General features: G+C 46.8%; 1 protein-coding gene across 7 annotated transcripts in view; it reads right to left on the bottom strand.

The window, feature by feature from the left end:
• CSMD3 (CUB and Sushi multiple domains 3) overlaps positions 1-15,665 on the bottom strand; it is a 2,007,504-nt gene that overhangs the window by 57,749 nt on the left and 1,934,090 nt on the right. For all 7 annotated transcript variants that reach the window (XM_075352941.1, XM_075352934.1, XM_075352935.1 and 4 more), the window contains 2 exons: positions 14,632-14,705; positions 12,716-12,827 (listed from right to left, as the gene is read on the bottom strand). In XM_075352941.1, the coding sequence (XP_075209056.1) occupies positions 12,716-12,827; positions 14,632-14,705 (186 nt within the window). The remainder of the gene's footprint in view (positions 1-12,715; positions 12,828-14,631; positions 14,706-15,665) is intronic.

The raw sequence follows: 15,665 nt of genomic DNA, 5'->3' as shown, positions 1-15,665 counted from the left end.
CTTGCACACACTAAGTGTTTTTTAGTGGCATCCTATACGTGGCTATTGGACTTTGCTATAGTCCTACTAGTGCCAAGACATTTGCAGAGCGCATCTGCCTGCGTTGCACACTCCAACTAATTATAACTAAGCCATTATACTAGCACACACTCAGTGAACCTAGTGGCATCCTATACGTGGCTATTGGACTTTGCTATAGTCCCACTAGTGCCAAGACATTTGCAGCACGTCTGCCTGCGTTGCACACTCCAACTAATTATAACTAAGCCATTATACTAGCACACACTCAGTGTACCTAGTGGCATCCTATACGTGGCTATTGGACTTTGCTATAGTCCCACTAGTGCCAAGACATTTGCAGCACGTCTGCCTGCGTTGCACACTCCAACTAATTATAACTAAGCCATTATACTAGCACACACTCAGTGTACCTAGTGGCATCCTATACGTGGCTATTGGACTTTGCTATAGTCCCACTAGTGCCAAGACATTTGCAGCACGTCTGCCTGCGTTGCACACTCCAACTAATTATAACTAAGCCATTATACTAGCACACACTCAGTGTACCTAGTGGCATCCTATACGTGGCTATTGGACTTTGCTATAGTCCCACTAGTGCCAAGACATTTGCAGCACGTCTGCCTGCGTTGCACACTCCAACTAATTATAACTAAGCCATTATACTAGCACACACTCAGTGTACCTAGTGGCATCCTATACGTGGCTATTGGACTTTGCTATAGTCCCACTAGTGCCAAGACATTTGCAGCACGTCTGCCTGCGTTGCACACTCCAACTAATTATAACTAAGCCATTATACTAGCACACACTCAGTGTACCTAGTGGCATCCTATACGTGGCTATTGGACTTTGCTATAGTCCCACTAGTGCCAAGACATTTGCAGCACGTCTGCCTGCGTTGCACACTCCAACTAATTATAACTAAGCCATTATACTAGCACACACTCAGTGTACCTAGTGGCATCCTATACGTGGCTATTGGACTTTGCTATAGTCCCACTAGTGCCAAGACATTTGCAGCACGTCTGCCTGCGTTGCACACTCCAACTAATTATAACTAAGCCATTATACTAGCACACACTCAGTGTACCTAGTGGCATCCTATACGTGGCTATTGGACTTTGCTATAGTCCCACTAGTGCCAAGACATTTGCAGCACGTCTGCCTGCGTTGCACACTCCAACTAATTATAACTAAGCCATTATACTAGCACACACTCAGTGTACCTAGTGGCATCCTATACGTGGCTATTGGACTTTGCTATAGTCCCACTAGTGCCAAGACATTTGCAGCACGTCTGCCTGCGTTGCACACTCCAACTAATTATAACTAAGCCATTATACTAGCACACACTCAGTGTACCTAGTGGCATCCTATACGTGGCTATTGGACTTTGCTATAGTCCTACTAGTGCCAAGACATTTGCAGAGCGCATCTGCCTGCGTTGCACACTCCAACTAATTATAACTAAGCCATTATAGTAGCACACACTCAGTGTACCTAGTGGCATCCTATACGTGGCTATTGGACTTTGCTATAGTCCCACTAGTGCCAAGACATTTGCAGCACGTCTGCCTGCGTTGCACACTCCAACTAATTATAACTAAGCCATTATACTAGCACACACTCAGTGTACCTAGTGGCATCCTATACGTGGCTATTGGACTTTGCTATAGTCCCACTAGTGCCAAGACATTTGCAGCACGTCTGCCTGCGTTGCACACTCCAACTAATTATAACTAAGCCATTATACTAGCACACACTCAGTGTACCTAGTGGCATCCTATACGTGGCTATTGGACTTTGCTATAGTCCCACTAGTGCCAAGACATTTGCAGCACGTCTGCCTGCGTTGCACACTCCAACTAATTATAACTAAGCCATTATACTAGCACACACTCAGTGTACCTAGTGGCATCCTATACGTGGCTATTGGACTTTGCTATAGTCCCACTAGTGCCAAGACATTTGCAGCACGTCTGCCTGCGTTGCACACTCCAACTAATTATAACTAAGCCATTATACTAGCACACACTCAGTGTACCTAGTGGCATCCTATACGTGGCTATTGGACTTTGCTATAGTCCTACTAGTGCCAAGACATTTGCAGAGCGCATCTGCCTGCGTTGCACACTCCAACTAATTATAACTAAGCCATTATACTAGCACACACTCAGTGTACCTAGTGGCATCCTATACGTGGCTATTGGACTTTGCTATAGTCCCACTAGTGCCAAGACATTTGCAGCACGTCTGCCTGCGTTGCACACTCCAACTAATTATAACTAAGCCATTATACTAGCACACACTCAGTGTACCTAGTGGCATCCTATACGTGGCTATTGGACTTTGCTATAGTCCCACTAGTGCCAAGACATTTGCAGCACGTCTGCCTGCGTTGCACACTCCAACTAATTATAACTAAGCCATTATACTAGCACACACTCAGTGTACCTAGTGGCATCCTATACGTGGCTATTGGACTTTGCTATAGTCCCACTAGTGCCAAGACATTTGCAGCACGTCTGCCTGCGTTGCACACTCCAACTAATTATAACTAAGCCATTATACTAGCACACACTCAGTGTACCTAGTGGCATCCTATACGTGGCTATTGGACTTTGCTATAGTCCCACTAGTGCCAAGACATTTGCAGCACGTCTGCCTGCGTTGCACACTCCAACTAATTATAACTAAGCCATTATACTAGCACACACTCAGTGTACCTAGTGGCATCCTATACGTGGCTATTGGACTTTGCTATAGTCCTACTAGTGCCAAGACATTTGCAGAGCGCATCTGCCTGCGTTGCACACTCCAACTAATTATAACTAAGCCATTATACTAGCACACACTCAGTGAACCTAGTGGCATCCTATACGTGGCTATTGGACTTTGCTATAGTCCCACTAGTGCCAAGACATTTGCAGCACGTCTGCCTGCGTTGCACACTCCAACTAATTATAACTAAGCCATTATACTAGCACACACTCAGTGTACCTAGTGGCATCCTATACGTGGCTATTGGACTTTGCTATAGTCCCACTAGTGCCAAGACATTTGCAGCACGTCTGCCTGCGTTGCACACTCCAACTAATTAGAACTAAGCCATTATACTAGCACACACTCAGTGTACCTAGTGGCATCCTATACGTGGCTATTGGACTTTGCTATAGTCCCACTAGTGCCAAGACATTTGCAGCACGTCTGCCTGCGTTGCACACTCCAACGAATTATAACTAAGTTACATTGTCAGGGATATTTATTCTTTATTATTCTGCTGTTAATAAAGCTAGACCACCACTGCAATCTTCACCACCTCTCAATTTTTACTACCACATTTTCAGTCCACAATCTTGTCGCAATCAACATGAGTGGCAAAATGACAGATGCTGGTGGAAAGGGGAAGAGGCGTGGTGGAAAAGGCAAAAAAGGTTTTGTCAGTGGGGAAGGTGCCAAAGCTCCATTATCATCTGCTGAAGATAGACCATCTACTAGCAAAAGTAAGATGTCTACTACTTATTGTGGACAATCCGATGTGCTCCCTTTTTTACGGACACGAACAAGAGGAACAAAGGTAGATGATGGGCAAAAAAGGAAAATGCTTGAATGGATCTCAAGTGGTCCAACAAGTGCCCTCTCAGCCACTTCAAGTACCGCATCCAAAAAACACCATTCCTCTGAGTTGTCATCCCAATCACACTTGATTTCTCCCAGCTCTGAAGTCTCCATCAGCCCTGCACAGTATGGTGGAACTGAGATGGCTGAGTCTGCAGAGCTGTTCAGTCACACTATAGCCTGGGAATCAGAGGTCTGCTCCCAAGCTACAGTGAGTACAGAACAGGAAATGGTCTGCAGTGATGCCCAGAACCTTTGTGACTCAGATTCAGGCCGTGAGGACCAAGTTTCTGAGCATAATGTTGACCCTTTGTCACAAACTGTAACACCTGTGGTTATAGACAATGAGGAACATACTGATGAAGATGAGACGCAGATACCCGATTGGGATGACAACTTAAATATTCGGTCAGGGCAAGAAGAGGCTCGGTCTGAGGGGGAGGGGAGTGCGAACACAACAATTGATGATGACGTTCTAGATCCCACCTACTGTCAACCCCCAGTCAGGCACTCGAGGAGGTCAACAGAGGCGGTGGAGGAGGATGCAACCGACGACGAAGTTACCTTGCGCCTTCCTGGACAGAGTCGGAGCACTGGTAGCACGTCTACAACTGCATCCTCAGCCACCACTCTGCCTATGAGCATTATTCGGGGTGGATCAACAGGTCGCATGGCCTCTAAGCCTTGCCTAGCCTGGGCCTTTTTTCACATCGAAAAAGATCGCCCAACTCATGTGATATGTAACATTTGTCATGATTCTGTTAGTAGAGGTCAAAACCTCAGCAGTTTGACAACTTCTTCCATGAATCGTCACATGAATAAATATCATAAGTCCCGGTGGGAAGCTCACCGTGCTGCAATGCCGGCTAGCGGAGCGAACCATCCACCGCCCGCCCCTTCCAGTGCATCCGCGCGCTCTTCATCTTCTAGGACTGTGGGGACAGCTGTCACACCTGTTTTTCCACGCAAAACATCCACCACTGTAACCGCAACAGGCAGTTTGCTTGTAAGGTCGTCAGTTGGTTTGGAAGGGGAAACAAGTGAGTGTGTACAGCTCTCTCAGACATCGATAGCACCAACGTTGGATGAAGGCAACATCATGTCTCCGCCTGCACTTTCCTCACAAACCTGCATTTTTCCAGGGACACCCTACTCAACACCGTCTACACACAGCAGCCAGATCTCTGTCCCTCAGATGTGGTCAAATAAAAGGCCACTTCCTCCGACCCATGACAAAGCTAAGAGGTTGACTCTATCCCTCTGTAAGCTGTTGGCTACCGAAATGCTGCCTTTCCGCCTAGTGGACACACAGGATTTTAGAGACCTTATGTCTGTCGCTGTGCCCCAGTACCAGATGCCTAGTCGCCACTACTTCTCTAAGAAAGGTGTGCCCGCGCTACACCAGCATGTCGCACACAACATCACCGCTTCCTTGAGAAACTCTGTGTGTGAACGGGTGCATTTCACCACCGATACTTGGACCAGTAAGCATGGACAGGGACGTTACATGTCGCTGACTGGGCACTGGGTAACTATGGTGATAGATGGTGAAGGGTCTGCTGCACAAGTCTTGCCGTCCCCACGACTTGTGTGTCAATCCTCTGTCTGTCCAAGTTCCACCACAGCTTCTGCATCCTCCACCTCATCTGGGTCCTCCACCTCCGCCCCAAGCCTGCCTGGTCAGGCCACCAGCGTTCTCACTGCGCAGAAGGAATCACGCACGCCTCATTACTATGCTGGCAGCCGAGCGCAACGGCATCAGGCGGTCTTTAGCTTGACATGTCTTGGTAATAAGAGTCACACAGCTGAGGAGTTGTGGTCAGCTCTGCGGTCCGAGTTTAATAAATGGTTGTCTCCACTCAACCTGCAGCCTGGTAAGGCCGTGTGCGACAATGCTGCAAACCTGGGTGCGGCCCTTCGCCTGGGCAAGGTGACACACGTACCTTGTATGGCTCACGTGTTGAACCTTGTCGTGCAGCAATTTTTAACACACTATCCCGGCCTAGATGGCCTTCTGAACAGGGCACGAAAACTGTCTGCTCACTTCCGGCGTTCAAGCGCCGCAGCTGAGCGACTTGCATCGCTACAGAAGTCTTTCGGCCTGCCGGTTCATCGCCTGAAATGCGATGTGGCGACACGCTGGAATTCAACTCTCCACATGTTACAGCGACTGTGGCAGCACCGCAGAGCCCTGGTGCAATACGTCATGACGTATAGCCTGGGCCAACGAGATGCAGAGGTGGGGCAGATCACCCTGATGGAGTGGTCTCAGATCAAGGACCTATGCACCCTTCTGCACAGTTTCGACATGGCGACGAATATGTTTAGCTCTGACAATGCCATTATCAGCATGACGATTCCAGTCATTTACATGCTGGAGCACACGCTAAACACTATTCGGAGTCAGGGGGTGGGACAACATGAAGGGGAGGAACTACAGGAGGATTCATATGTGCAAGGGACAACAACATCACCAAGGTCCAGACGTTCATCATAACCAACGCAGCAGGCATGGGACCATGGGGAACAGGGATCGACAAGGGCGCATAGTAGAAGGCGAAATGTTGAGCAAGGTGCAGGAGAACATGAAGAAATGGAGGACGAACTGTCCATGGACATGGAAGACTCAGCGGATGAGGGAGACCTTGGTCAAATTTCAGTTGAAAGAGGTTGGGGGGAGATGTCAGAGGAAGAAAGAACGGGTAGCACCTCTATGCCACAAACACAGCGTGGACTTGGTCCGCATGGCTGCGCAAGACACATGAGTGCCTTTTTGTTGCACTACCTCCAACATGACAGTCGTATTGTCAAAATTAGAAGTGATGATGACTACTGGATTGCCACACTATTAGATCCCCGGTACAAGTCCAAATTTTGTGACATAATTCCAGCCATAGAAAGGGACGCACGTATGCAGGAGTATCAGCAGAAGCTGTTACTCGATCTTAGCTCGGCTTTTCCACCAAACAACCGTGCAGGTGCAGGGAGGGAATCTCCCAGTTGTAACTTGACAAACATGGGACGGTCTCGTCATCTTCACCAGTCTACCCGTACCAGTAGGACCGTATCTGGTGCCGGTAACAGCAATTTTATGGAATCTTTTCATAATTTTTTTAGACCCTCTTTTGCAAGGCCACCAGAGACAACAAGTCTGACACATACTCAACGGCTGGAGAGGATGATACAGGAGTATCTCCAAATGAACATCGATGCCATGACTGTGCAACTGGAGCCTTGCTCCTTTTGGGCTTCAAACATAGAAAAATGGCCAGAGCTCTCCAGTTACGCCTTGGAGATTTTGTCGTGTCCAGCTGCCAGCGTTGTCTCTGAACGTGTCTTCAGTGCTGCTGGGTGTGTGCTGACAGATAAGCGCACGCGTCTGTCCAGTGACAATGTGGACAGACTGACGTTCATCAAAATGAACAAGTCATGGATCCAGAAGGAATTTACTACCCCTGTATCATACTGGGGAGAGTAAATGCTTGTGGATTTGGAATGTGCTTGATGCAAATCAAAACATCCTGTTTGCAACTAGGGCCCAAGTGCTGCCACTGATGGGGTGGGTGTCTGTGTGGCCCAATTTTTGGAAAAAAGGGAGACTCCGCTTGGAGTAACCCTTGCTTACATTGTTTTTAAAAGAAGCCAAGATGAACAAGTCATGGGTCAGCAAAGACTTTGCTACCTACCCCGGTGTCATCCTGGGGACGGTTAATTATGGGGTATTTTTGAATGTGATTGATGCAAATCAAAACATCCTGTTTGCAACTAGGGCACAAGTGCTGCCACTGATGGGGTGGGTGTCTGTGTGGCCCAATTTTTGGAAAAAAAGGGAGACTCCGCTTGGAGTAACCCTTGCTTGATGTGTTTTTAAAAGAAGCCAAGATGAACAGAGCTGGGATCAGGAAAGCCTTTGCTACCTACCCCGGTGTCATCCTGGGGACGGATAAGAATGGCGTATTTTTGAATGTGCTTGATGCAAATCAAAACATCCTGTTTGCAACTAGGGCCCAAGTGCTGCCACTGATGGGGTGGGTGTCTGTGTGGCCCAATTTTTGGAAAAAAAGGGAGACTCCGCTTGGAGTAACCCTTGCTTGATGTGTTTTTAAAAGAAGCCAAGATGAACAGAGCTGGGATCAGCAAAGACTTTGCTACCTACCCCGGTGTCATCCTGGGGACGGATAAGAATGGCGTATTTTTGAATGTGCTTGATGCAAATCAAAACATCCTGTTTGCAACTAGGGCCCAAGTGCTGCCACTGATGGGGTGGGTGTCTGTGTGGCCCAATTTTTGGAAAAAAAGGGAGACTCCGCTTGGAGTAACCCTTGCTTGATGTGTTTTTAAAAGAAGCCAAGATGAACAGAGCTGGGATCAGCAAAGACTTTGCTACCTACCCCGGTGTCATCCTGGGGACGGATAAGAATGGCGTATTTTTGAATGTGCTTGATGCAAATCAAAACATCCTGTTTGCAACTAGGGCCCAAGTGCTGCCACTGATGGGGTGGGTGTCTGTGTGGCCCAATTTTTGGAAAAAAAGGGAGACTCCGCTTGGAGTAACCCTTGCTTGATGTGTTTTTAAAAGAAGCCAAGATGAACAGAGCTGGGATCAGCAAAGACTTTGCTACCTACCCCGGTGTCATCCTGGGGACGGATAAGAATGGCGTATTTTTGAATGTGCTTGATGCAAATCAAAACATCCTGTTTGCAACTAGGGCCCAAGTGCTGCCACTGATGGGGTGGGTGTCTGTGTGGCCCAATTTTTGGAAAAAAAGGGAGACTCCGCTTGGAGTAACCCTTGCTTGATGTGTTTTTAAAAGAAGCCAAGATGAACAGAGCTGGGATCAGCAAAGACTTTGCTACCTACCCCGGTGTCATCCTGGGGACGGATAAGAATGGCGTATTTTTGAATGTGCTTGATGCAAATCAAAACATCCTGTTTGCAACTAGGGCCCAAGTGCTGCCACTGATGGGGTGGGTGTCTGTGTGGCCCAATTTTTGGAAAAAAAGGGAGACTCCGCTTGGAGTAACCCTTGCTTGATGTGTTTTTAAAAGAAGCCAAGATGAACAGAGCTGGGATCAGGAAAGACTTTGCTACCTACCCCGGTGTCATCCTGGGGACGGATAAGAATGGCGTATTTTTGAATGTGCTTGATGCAAATCAAAACATCCTGTTTGCAACTAGGGCCCAAGTGCTGCCACTGATGGGGTGGGTGTCTGTGTGGCCCAATTTTTGGAAAAAAAGGGAGACTCCGCTTGGAGTAACCCTTGCTTGATGTGTTTTTAAAAGAAGCCAAGATGAACAGAGCTGGGATCAGGAAAGACTTTGCTACCTACCCCGGTGTCATCCTGGGGACGGATAAGAATGGCGTATTTTTGAATGTGCTTGATGCAAATCAAAACATCCTGTTTGCAACTAGGGCCCAAGTGCTGCCACTGATGGGGTGGGTGTCTGTGTGGCCCAATTTTTGGAAAAAAAGGGAGACTCCGCTTGGAGTAACCCTTGCTTGATGTGTTTTTAAAAGAAGCCAAGATGAACAGAGCTGGGATCAGCAAAGACTTTGCTACCTACCCCGGTGTCATCCTGGGGACGGATAAGAATGGCGTATTTTTGAATGTGCTTGATGCAAATCAAAACATCCTGTTTGCAACTAGGGCCCAAGTGCTGCCACTGATGGGGTGGGTGTCTGTGTGGCCCAATTTTTGGAAAAAAAGGGAGACTCCGCTTGGAGTAACCCTTGCTTGATGTGTTTTTAAGAGAAGCCAAGATGAACAGAGCTGGGATCAGCAAAGACTTTGCTACCTACCCCGGTGTCATCCTGGGGACGGATAAGAATGGCGTATTTTTGAATGTGCTTGATGCAAATCCAAACATCCTGTTTGCAACTAGGGCCCAAGTGCTGCCACTGATGGGGTGGGTGTCTGTGTGGCCCAATTTTTGGAAAAAAGGGAGACTCCGCTTGGAGTAACCCTTGCTTACATTGTTTTTAAAAGAAGCCAAGATGAACAAGTCATGGGTCAGCAAAGACTTTGCTACCTACCCCGGTGTCATCCTGGGGATGGTTAATTATGGGGTATTTTTGAATGTGATTGATGCAAATCAAAACATCCTGTTTGCAACTAGGGCCCAAGTGCTGCCACTGATGGGGTGGGTGTCTGTGTGGCCCAATTTTTGGAAAAAAAGGGAGACTCCGCTTGGAGTAACCCTTGCTTGATGTGTTTTTAAAAGAAGCCAAGATGAACAGAGCTGGGATCAGCAAAGACTTTGCTACCTACCCCGGTGTCATCCTGGGGACGGATAAGAATGGCGTATTTTTGAATGTGCTTGATGCAAATCAAAACATCCTGTTTGCAACTAGGGCCCAAGTGCTGCCACTGATGGGGTGGGTGTCTGTGTGGCCCAATTTTTGGAAAAAAAGGGAGACTCCGCTTGGAGTAACCCTTGCTTGATGTGTTTTTAAAAGAAGCCAAGATGAACAGAGCTGGGATCAGGAAAGACTTTGCTACCTACCCCGGTGTCATCCTGGGGACGGATAAGAATGGCGTATTTTTGAATGTGCTTGATGCAAATCAAAACATCCTGTTTGCAACTAGGGCCCAAGTGCTGCCACTGATGGGGTGGGTGTCTGTGTGGCCCAATTTTTGGAAAAAAAGGGAGACTCCGCTTGGAGTAACCCTTGCTTGATGTGTTTTTAAAAGAAGCCAAGATGAACAGAGCTGGGATCAGCAAAGACTTTGCTACCTACCCCGGTGTCATCCTGGGGACGGATAAGAATGGCGTATTTTTGAATGTGCTTGATGCAAATCAAAACATCCTGTTTGCAACTAGGGCCCAAGTGCTGCCACTGATGGGGTGGGTGTCTGTGTGGCCCAATTTTTGGAAAAAAAGGGAGACTCCGCTTGGAGTAACCCTTGCTTGATGTGTTTTTAAAAGAAGCCAAGATGAACAGAGCTGGGATCAGGAAAGACTTTGCTACCTACCCCGGTGTCATCCTGGGGACGGATAAGAATGGTGTATTTTTGAATGTGCTTGATGCAAATCAAAACATCCTGTTTGCAACTAGGGCCCAAGTGCTGCCACTGATGGGGTGGGTGTCTGTGTGGCCCAATTTTTGGAAAAAAAGGGAGACTCCGCTTGGAGTAACCCTTGCTTGTTGTGTTTTTAAAAGAAGCCAAGATGAACAGAGCTGGGATCAGCAAAGACTTTGCTACCTACCCCGGTGTCATCCTGGGGACGGATAAGAATGGCGTATTTTTGAATGTGCTTGATGCAAATCAAAACATCCTGTTTGCAACTAGGGCCCAAGTGCTGCCACTGATGGGGTGGGTGTCTGTGTGGCCCAATTTTTGGAAAAAAAGGGAGACTCCGCTTGGAGTAACCCTTGCTTGATGTGTTTTTAAAAGAAGCCAAGATGAACAGAGCTGGGATCAGGAAAGACTTTGCTACCTACCCCGGTGTCATCCTGGGGACGGATAAGAATGGCGTATTTTTGAATGTGCTTGATGCAAATCAAAACATCCTGTTTGCAACTAGGGCCCAAGTGCTGCCACTGATGGGGTGGGTGTCTGTGTGGCCCAATTTTTGGAAAAAAAGGGAGACTCCGCTTGGAGTAACCCTTGCTTGATGTGTTTTTAAAAGAAGCCAAGATGAACAGAGCTGGGATCAGGAAAGACTTTGCTACCTACCCCGGTGTCATCCTGGGGACGGATAAGAATGGCGTATTTTTGAATGTGCTTGATGCAAATCAAAACATCCTGTTTGCAACTAGGGCCCAAGTGCTGCCACTGATGGGGTGGGTGTCTGTGTGGCCCAATTTTTGGAAAAAAGGGAGACTCCGCTTGGAGTAACCCTTGCTTACATTGTTTTTAAAAGAAGCCAAGATGAACAAGTCATGGGTCAGCAAAGACTTTGCTACCTACCCCGGTGTCATCCTGGGGATGGATAAGAATGGCGTATTTTTGAATGTGCTTGATGCAAATGTAGCTGTGAAGTGTACAACTGGGGCACAACTGCTGCCACTGAAGGGGTGGGTGTGTGTGTGGCCCAATTTTTGGAAAAAATGGAGACTCCGCTTGGAGTCTCCTTGCGGTGTTTTACATGATTTTAGAAGGGCGTGCCATGCCTATATCTGTGTGTCCTCCTCTTTTTCCTTGTCCAGCTGTTTTGTTTTCGCATGAGTATATGTCCTTGTCACTTTCCAATGTGTTTGAGTTGTTTGTCACCTTTAGGACACCTTTGAGGGTGTTTTCTAGGTGTTTTTCTGTGTTTGTGATTGCCTGCCATTGTTTCCTATGCAGTTCGAGTTCGGTTCGTCGAACGTTCGACGAACCGAACTCGAACGGGAGGTCCGTTCGGCGAACCAACCTCGAGCCGAACCGCGACCGGTTCGCTCATCTCTACTAGTGACGTCTCTGTTGCTGGTGAACCACCTCCTTTCTAAGGGGGCGGTTCGTGCGGCGTCACAGCGTCATCACCAAGCGGCCGCCCAATAGAAGCGGAGGGGCGGAGATGAGCGGTCGTAACATCCCGCCCACCTCCTTCCTTCCTCATTGCCGGCGGCCGCAGGTAAGCTGTAGTTCGTCATTCCCGAGGTGTCACACATAGTGATGTGTGCTGCCTCGGGAATGGCGAACAACCTGCGTCCTCAACAATCAACGATATTTGGAAAATGAACGATGTGTCAACGATGGACGATATGGTGAGTATTTTCCATCATTAATGGCCGCTCGTTGGTGTCACACGCAACGACATTGCTAATGATGCCGGTTGTGCATCACGGAATCCGTGACCCCGGGCGATACATCATTAGATACGTCGCTGCGTGTGATGGGGCCTTTAGGGGAAGCAAAAGCATAAGTACAAAAATAAAAAATTGTCTGCAGTGAGAATGGGTTAAATCAAGTACCTGTGTTCCATGTAATTTTTTTTAAAATAGTTTTGACAATACTTTAAATTCACATTAAAAAACAAATTCTCGCAGTTTATACCTTGACCACTGAGGACAATGTATACTCATGCTTAAATGATTATATTTTATTTAAACATCAATTACATAAAAACAAAAGCTTTCTCCAAACTTACGAATACATTCTGTTGGCATTCCACTCCAGGTCAGGTCCGGTAGACAAGAACGAGTGGTAGATCCATGTAAGAGGTATCCCTTTTTGCATGAGAATTGAACAACTCTTCCAACCTGACAGACAGAAATAAAAAAGACACATATATTACAAGTCTTCAAAATGTTTTGCCTTTTCAGCCAGTGATCAGAAAGTTAAGCTTTACACTAAATGAGCATCTCAACTAGAGGAGCCCTCATTCCTTTTAGTGAAAATGAAAAAATGGGGACGGATTCCCTATTCATGGTGTCCATTATGAACCAAGCTGAAAAAAAACACTCATAAGGTTAGTGTCACACGGTCTCTAGTCTGAGAAAATTTAGCTGATTATGTAAATCAAACTCTGATAGAGAATGATTAGAGCGTGAGCATAGTGGAATCTAATACTCTCGGATGACGAGAAGATGGAGTGAAGTGAAAAGTTACGCTATCTTCTCCTTTGTGTGAATCTGTGAAAACTGGACTGCACTCAGATGTCATCCAAGTGCAGTCCAAGTTTTCCATGAACCCATTGACTTATTAGGCCATATGGGATCAAGCAATTACCGTACGTTTCGGACTATAAGACGCACCGGACCATAAGACTCACCCTGGTTTTCGAGGAAGAAAATAGGAAAATAAACTTTTATGCAAAAAATGTGGTCATGAGTCGGGTAATGTCTCCAAATTCTCTACTAAGGTACCCCATCCTGGTAATGATCTTCCTGCCTTGTATATTATCCCCATCCTTGTATATATGTCCCCCATCCTGATATAGCCCCCTGTGGCACACATAAAAACAAACTTTTATACTCCCCTTTCCTCACTCCACGCAGCATTGCTTGTCTTCCTGTCTGTGCCAGCCACAGCGCTGCTGACCTGTGTGGAGCCATGCGCACAGCGATGACGTCATTTCTCCGCACATCGCTCTCCAGATACATCAGAGGGCCGGCAAACAGGAGGTCATTGCAATGCTGCAGGGAATGGTGACCGGTGAGTATACTTATTCACTGCCCCCCGCGCTGATTATGATATGCTACAAACAGCCACACATGTTCACTCGAGGCTGTAGGAGCCAGGGATGATAACGCGGGCCGGCTGTTTAGTATGTGTGCACACACCCCCCGCCCGCCTCTCAGCACCAGCTTCAGGGCTGAGAGATGATGGGCATCAGGATGCATTGCATATGAGATGAGACTAATAAGTGGGCCCATGTGGTCACGGTAGGTGCTGTTACAGCCTGTTCCTGCCTCTGATGACCCGCTCCATTACCACCGCACCCCCCTTCCCCGCAGCGATTGGACTATAAGACTATAAGATTTTGGGGGAAAAAGTGCGTCTTATAGTCCGGAAAATACGGTAGATCAAACTCATTCCTAGGAAAAAATTGGTCATGTGTGCAGCCCCACAGAATAACATTGGTCTAAGTGCGAAACAATGAATTGTTAGATCAAACATGGACACAAATTACAGTGGTGTGAGTGAGCACTGAGTTTTCCCTATCTGGTAGTTCCAGTCCACCCATACGTTACATGGTAAACCATTCGATTAAGTGGCTGCCATGTGCTGTTATATGTCTACTGCAAGAGATGAAGAAGAAGTTGTTGAATACTCAAAAATAACATGGGGTTACCAGCGGTTAAAGAAGCAAGACCCATAATGACCATCTGATCTCCAAGATTCAGCTTCTATTTTTGTAAAGGTGTTTTTATAAAAAGAAAATCCCTTTCAATTTGTCGCCCCTATAAGACTTAAGATATGTATGAGTTATATGATCTATTCTGATGTATACTACTGTTGCCAGTGTTACGTTATATACATCCTTTAATAAAACGAGTTTAAAAAAGAATGTGTCACATAACACTGAATTTATTCTTTAAACAAATATTTAAAATGTATTACCTGATAACCATAAGTATTATTTTGGAAGCCATGACGTGGTGTCCCTGGATTTCCACACGATGTCAGGGCAGGTTCTGAAAAAAAAGAAACAAACATTTAGATATATTTATTTGTTTAATTTATTTTATTTATATAGCATCATTAATTCTACACTGCTTTACAGACATCATCATCACAGTACCCATTGGGGATAACAAACTAAGGGGTACTTTACACGCTGCGACATCGCTAGCATTTGCTAGCGATGTCGAGCGCGATAGCACCCGCCCCCGTCGTACGGCCGATATGTGGTGATCGCTGCGGCAGCGGCACACGCACATACCTGCTCTGTGATGTCGCTGTGACCGGCGATCCGCCTCCTTTCTAAGGAAGCGGTTCGTTCAGCGTCACAGCGACATCACAGCAGCGTCACTGAACCGCCGCCCAATAGAAAAGGAGGGGGGAGATGAGCGGCCGGAACATGCCGCCCACCTCCTTCCTTCCTCATTGCCGGTGGACGTAGGTAAGGAGATCTTCGTCGCTCCCGCGCCGTCACACATAGCGTTGTGTGCTTCTGCAGGAACGACGAACAACATCGTACCAGTGGCAGCAGCGATATTAAGGAAATGAACGATGTGTGAACGATCACCATTTTGGAACGATTTTGTGATCGTTGATCGTCACTCATTAGTGTTACACACTGCGATGTCGCTACCGGCGCCGGATGTGCGTCACTAACGACGTGACCCCGACGATATATCGGCAGCGATGTCGCAGCGTGTAAAGTAACCCTTAGTAACATGTTTGTGAAACATTTTTTAAAATCAGGAAATAGTTCAAAAATGTATTTCATGAGAAAGAGTTCTCTTATTAAAAAGTGTTTACAATTTCACCCCCCCACCCCTTCCAAGTATGTGTTTTCTGCTTTCTGGACGTCTACTATTCATTTTCTGGTGGAACTTTAAGAGTACGTTTCAAAAACATGTGACATGTCCTATTGAGATACCCAAAATGTAGGCCTCTGTTTCTGCTTGTGTAATGTGTGACAGACAGTC

The sequence above is a fragment of the Anomaloglossus baeobatrachus genome, chromosome 6 (assembly GCF_048569485.1).
Source record: "Anomaloglossus baeobatrachus isolate aAnoBae1 chromosome 6, aAnoBae1.hap1, whole genome shotgun sequence".
Lineage (NCBI taxonomy): Eukaryota > Metazoa > Chordata > Amphibia > Anura > Aromobatidae > Anomaloglossus > Anomaloglossus baeobatrachus.
This window is presented reverse-complemented; position numbering and strand designations above follow the sequence as displayed.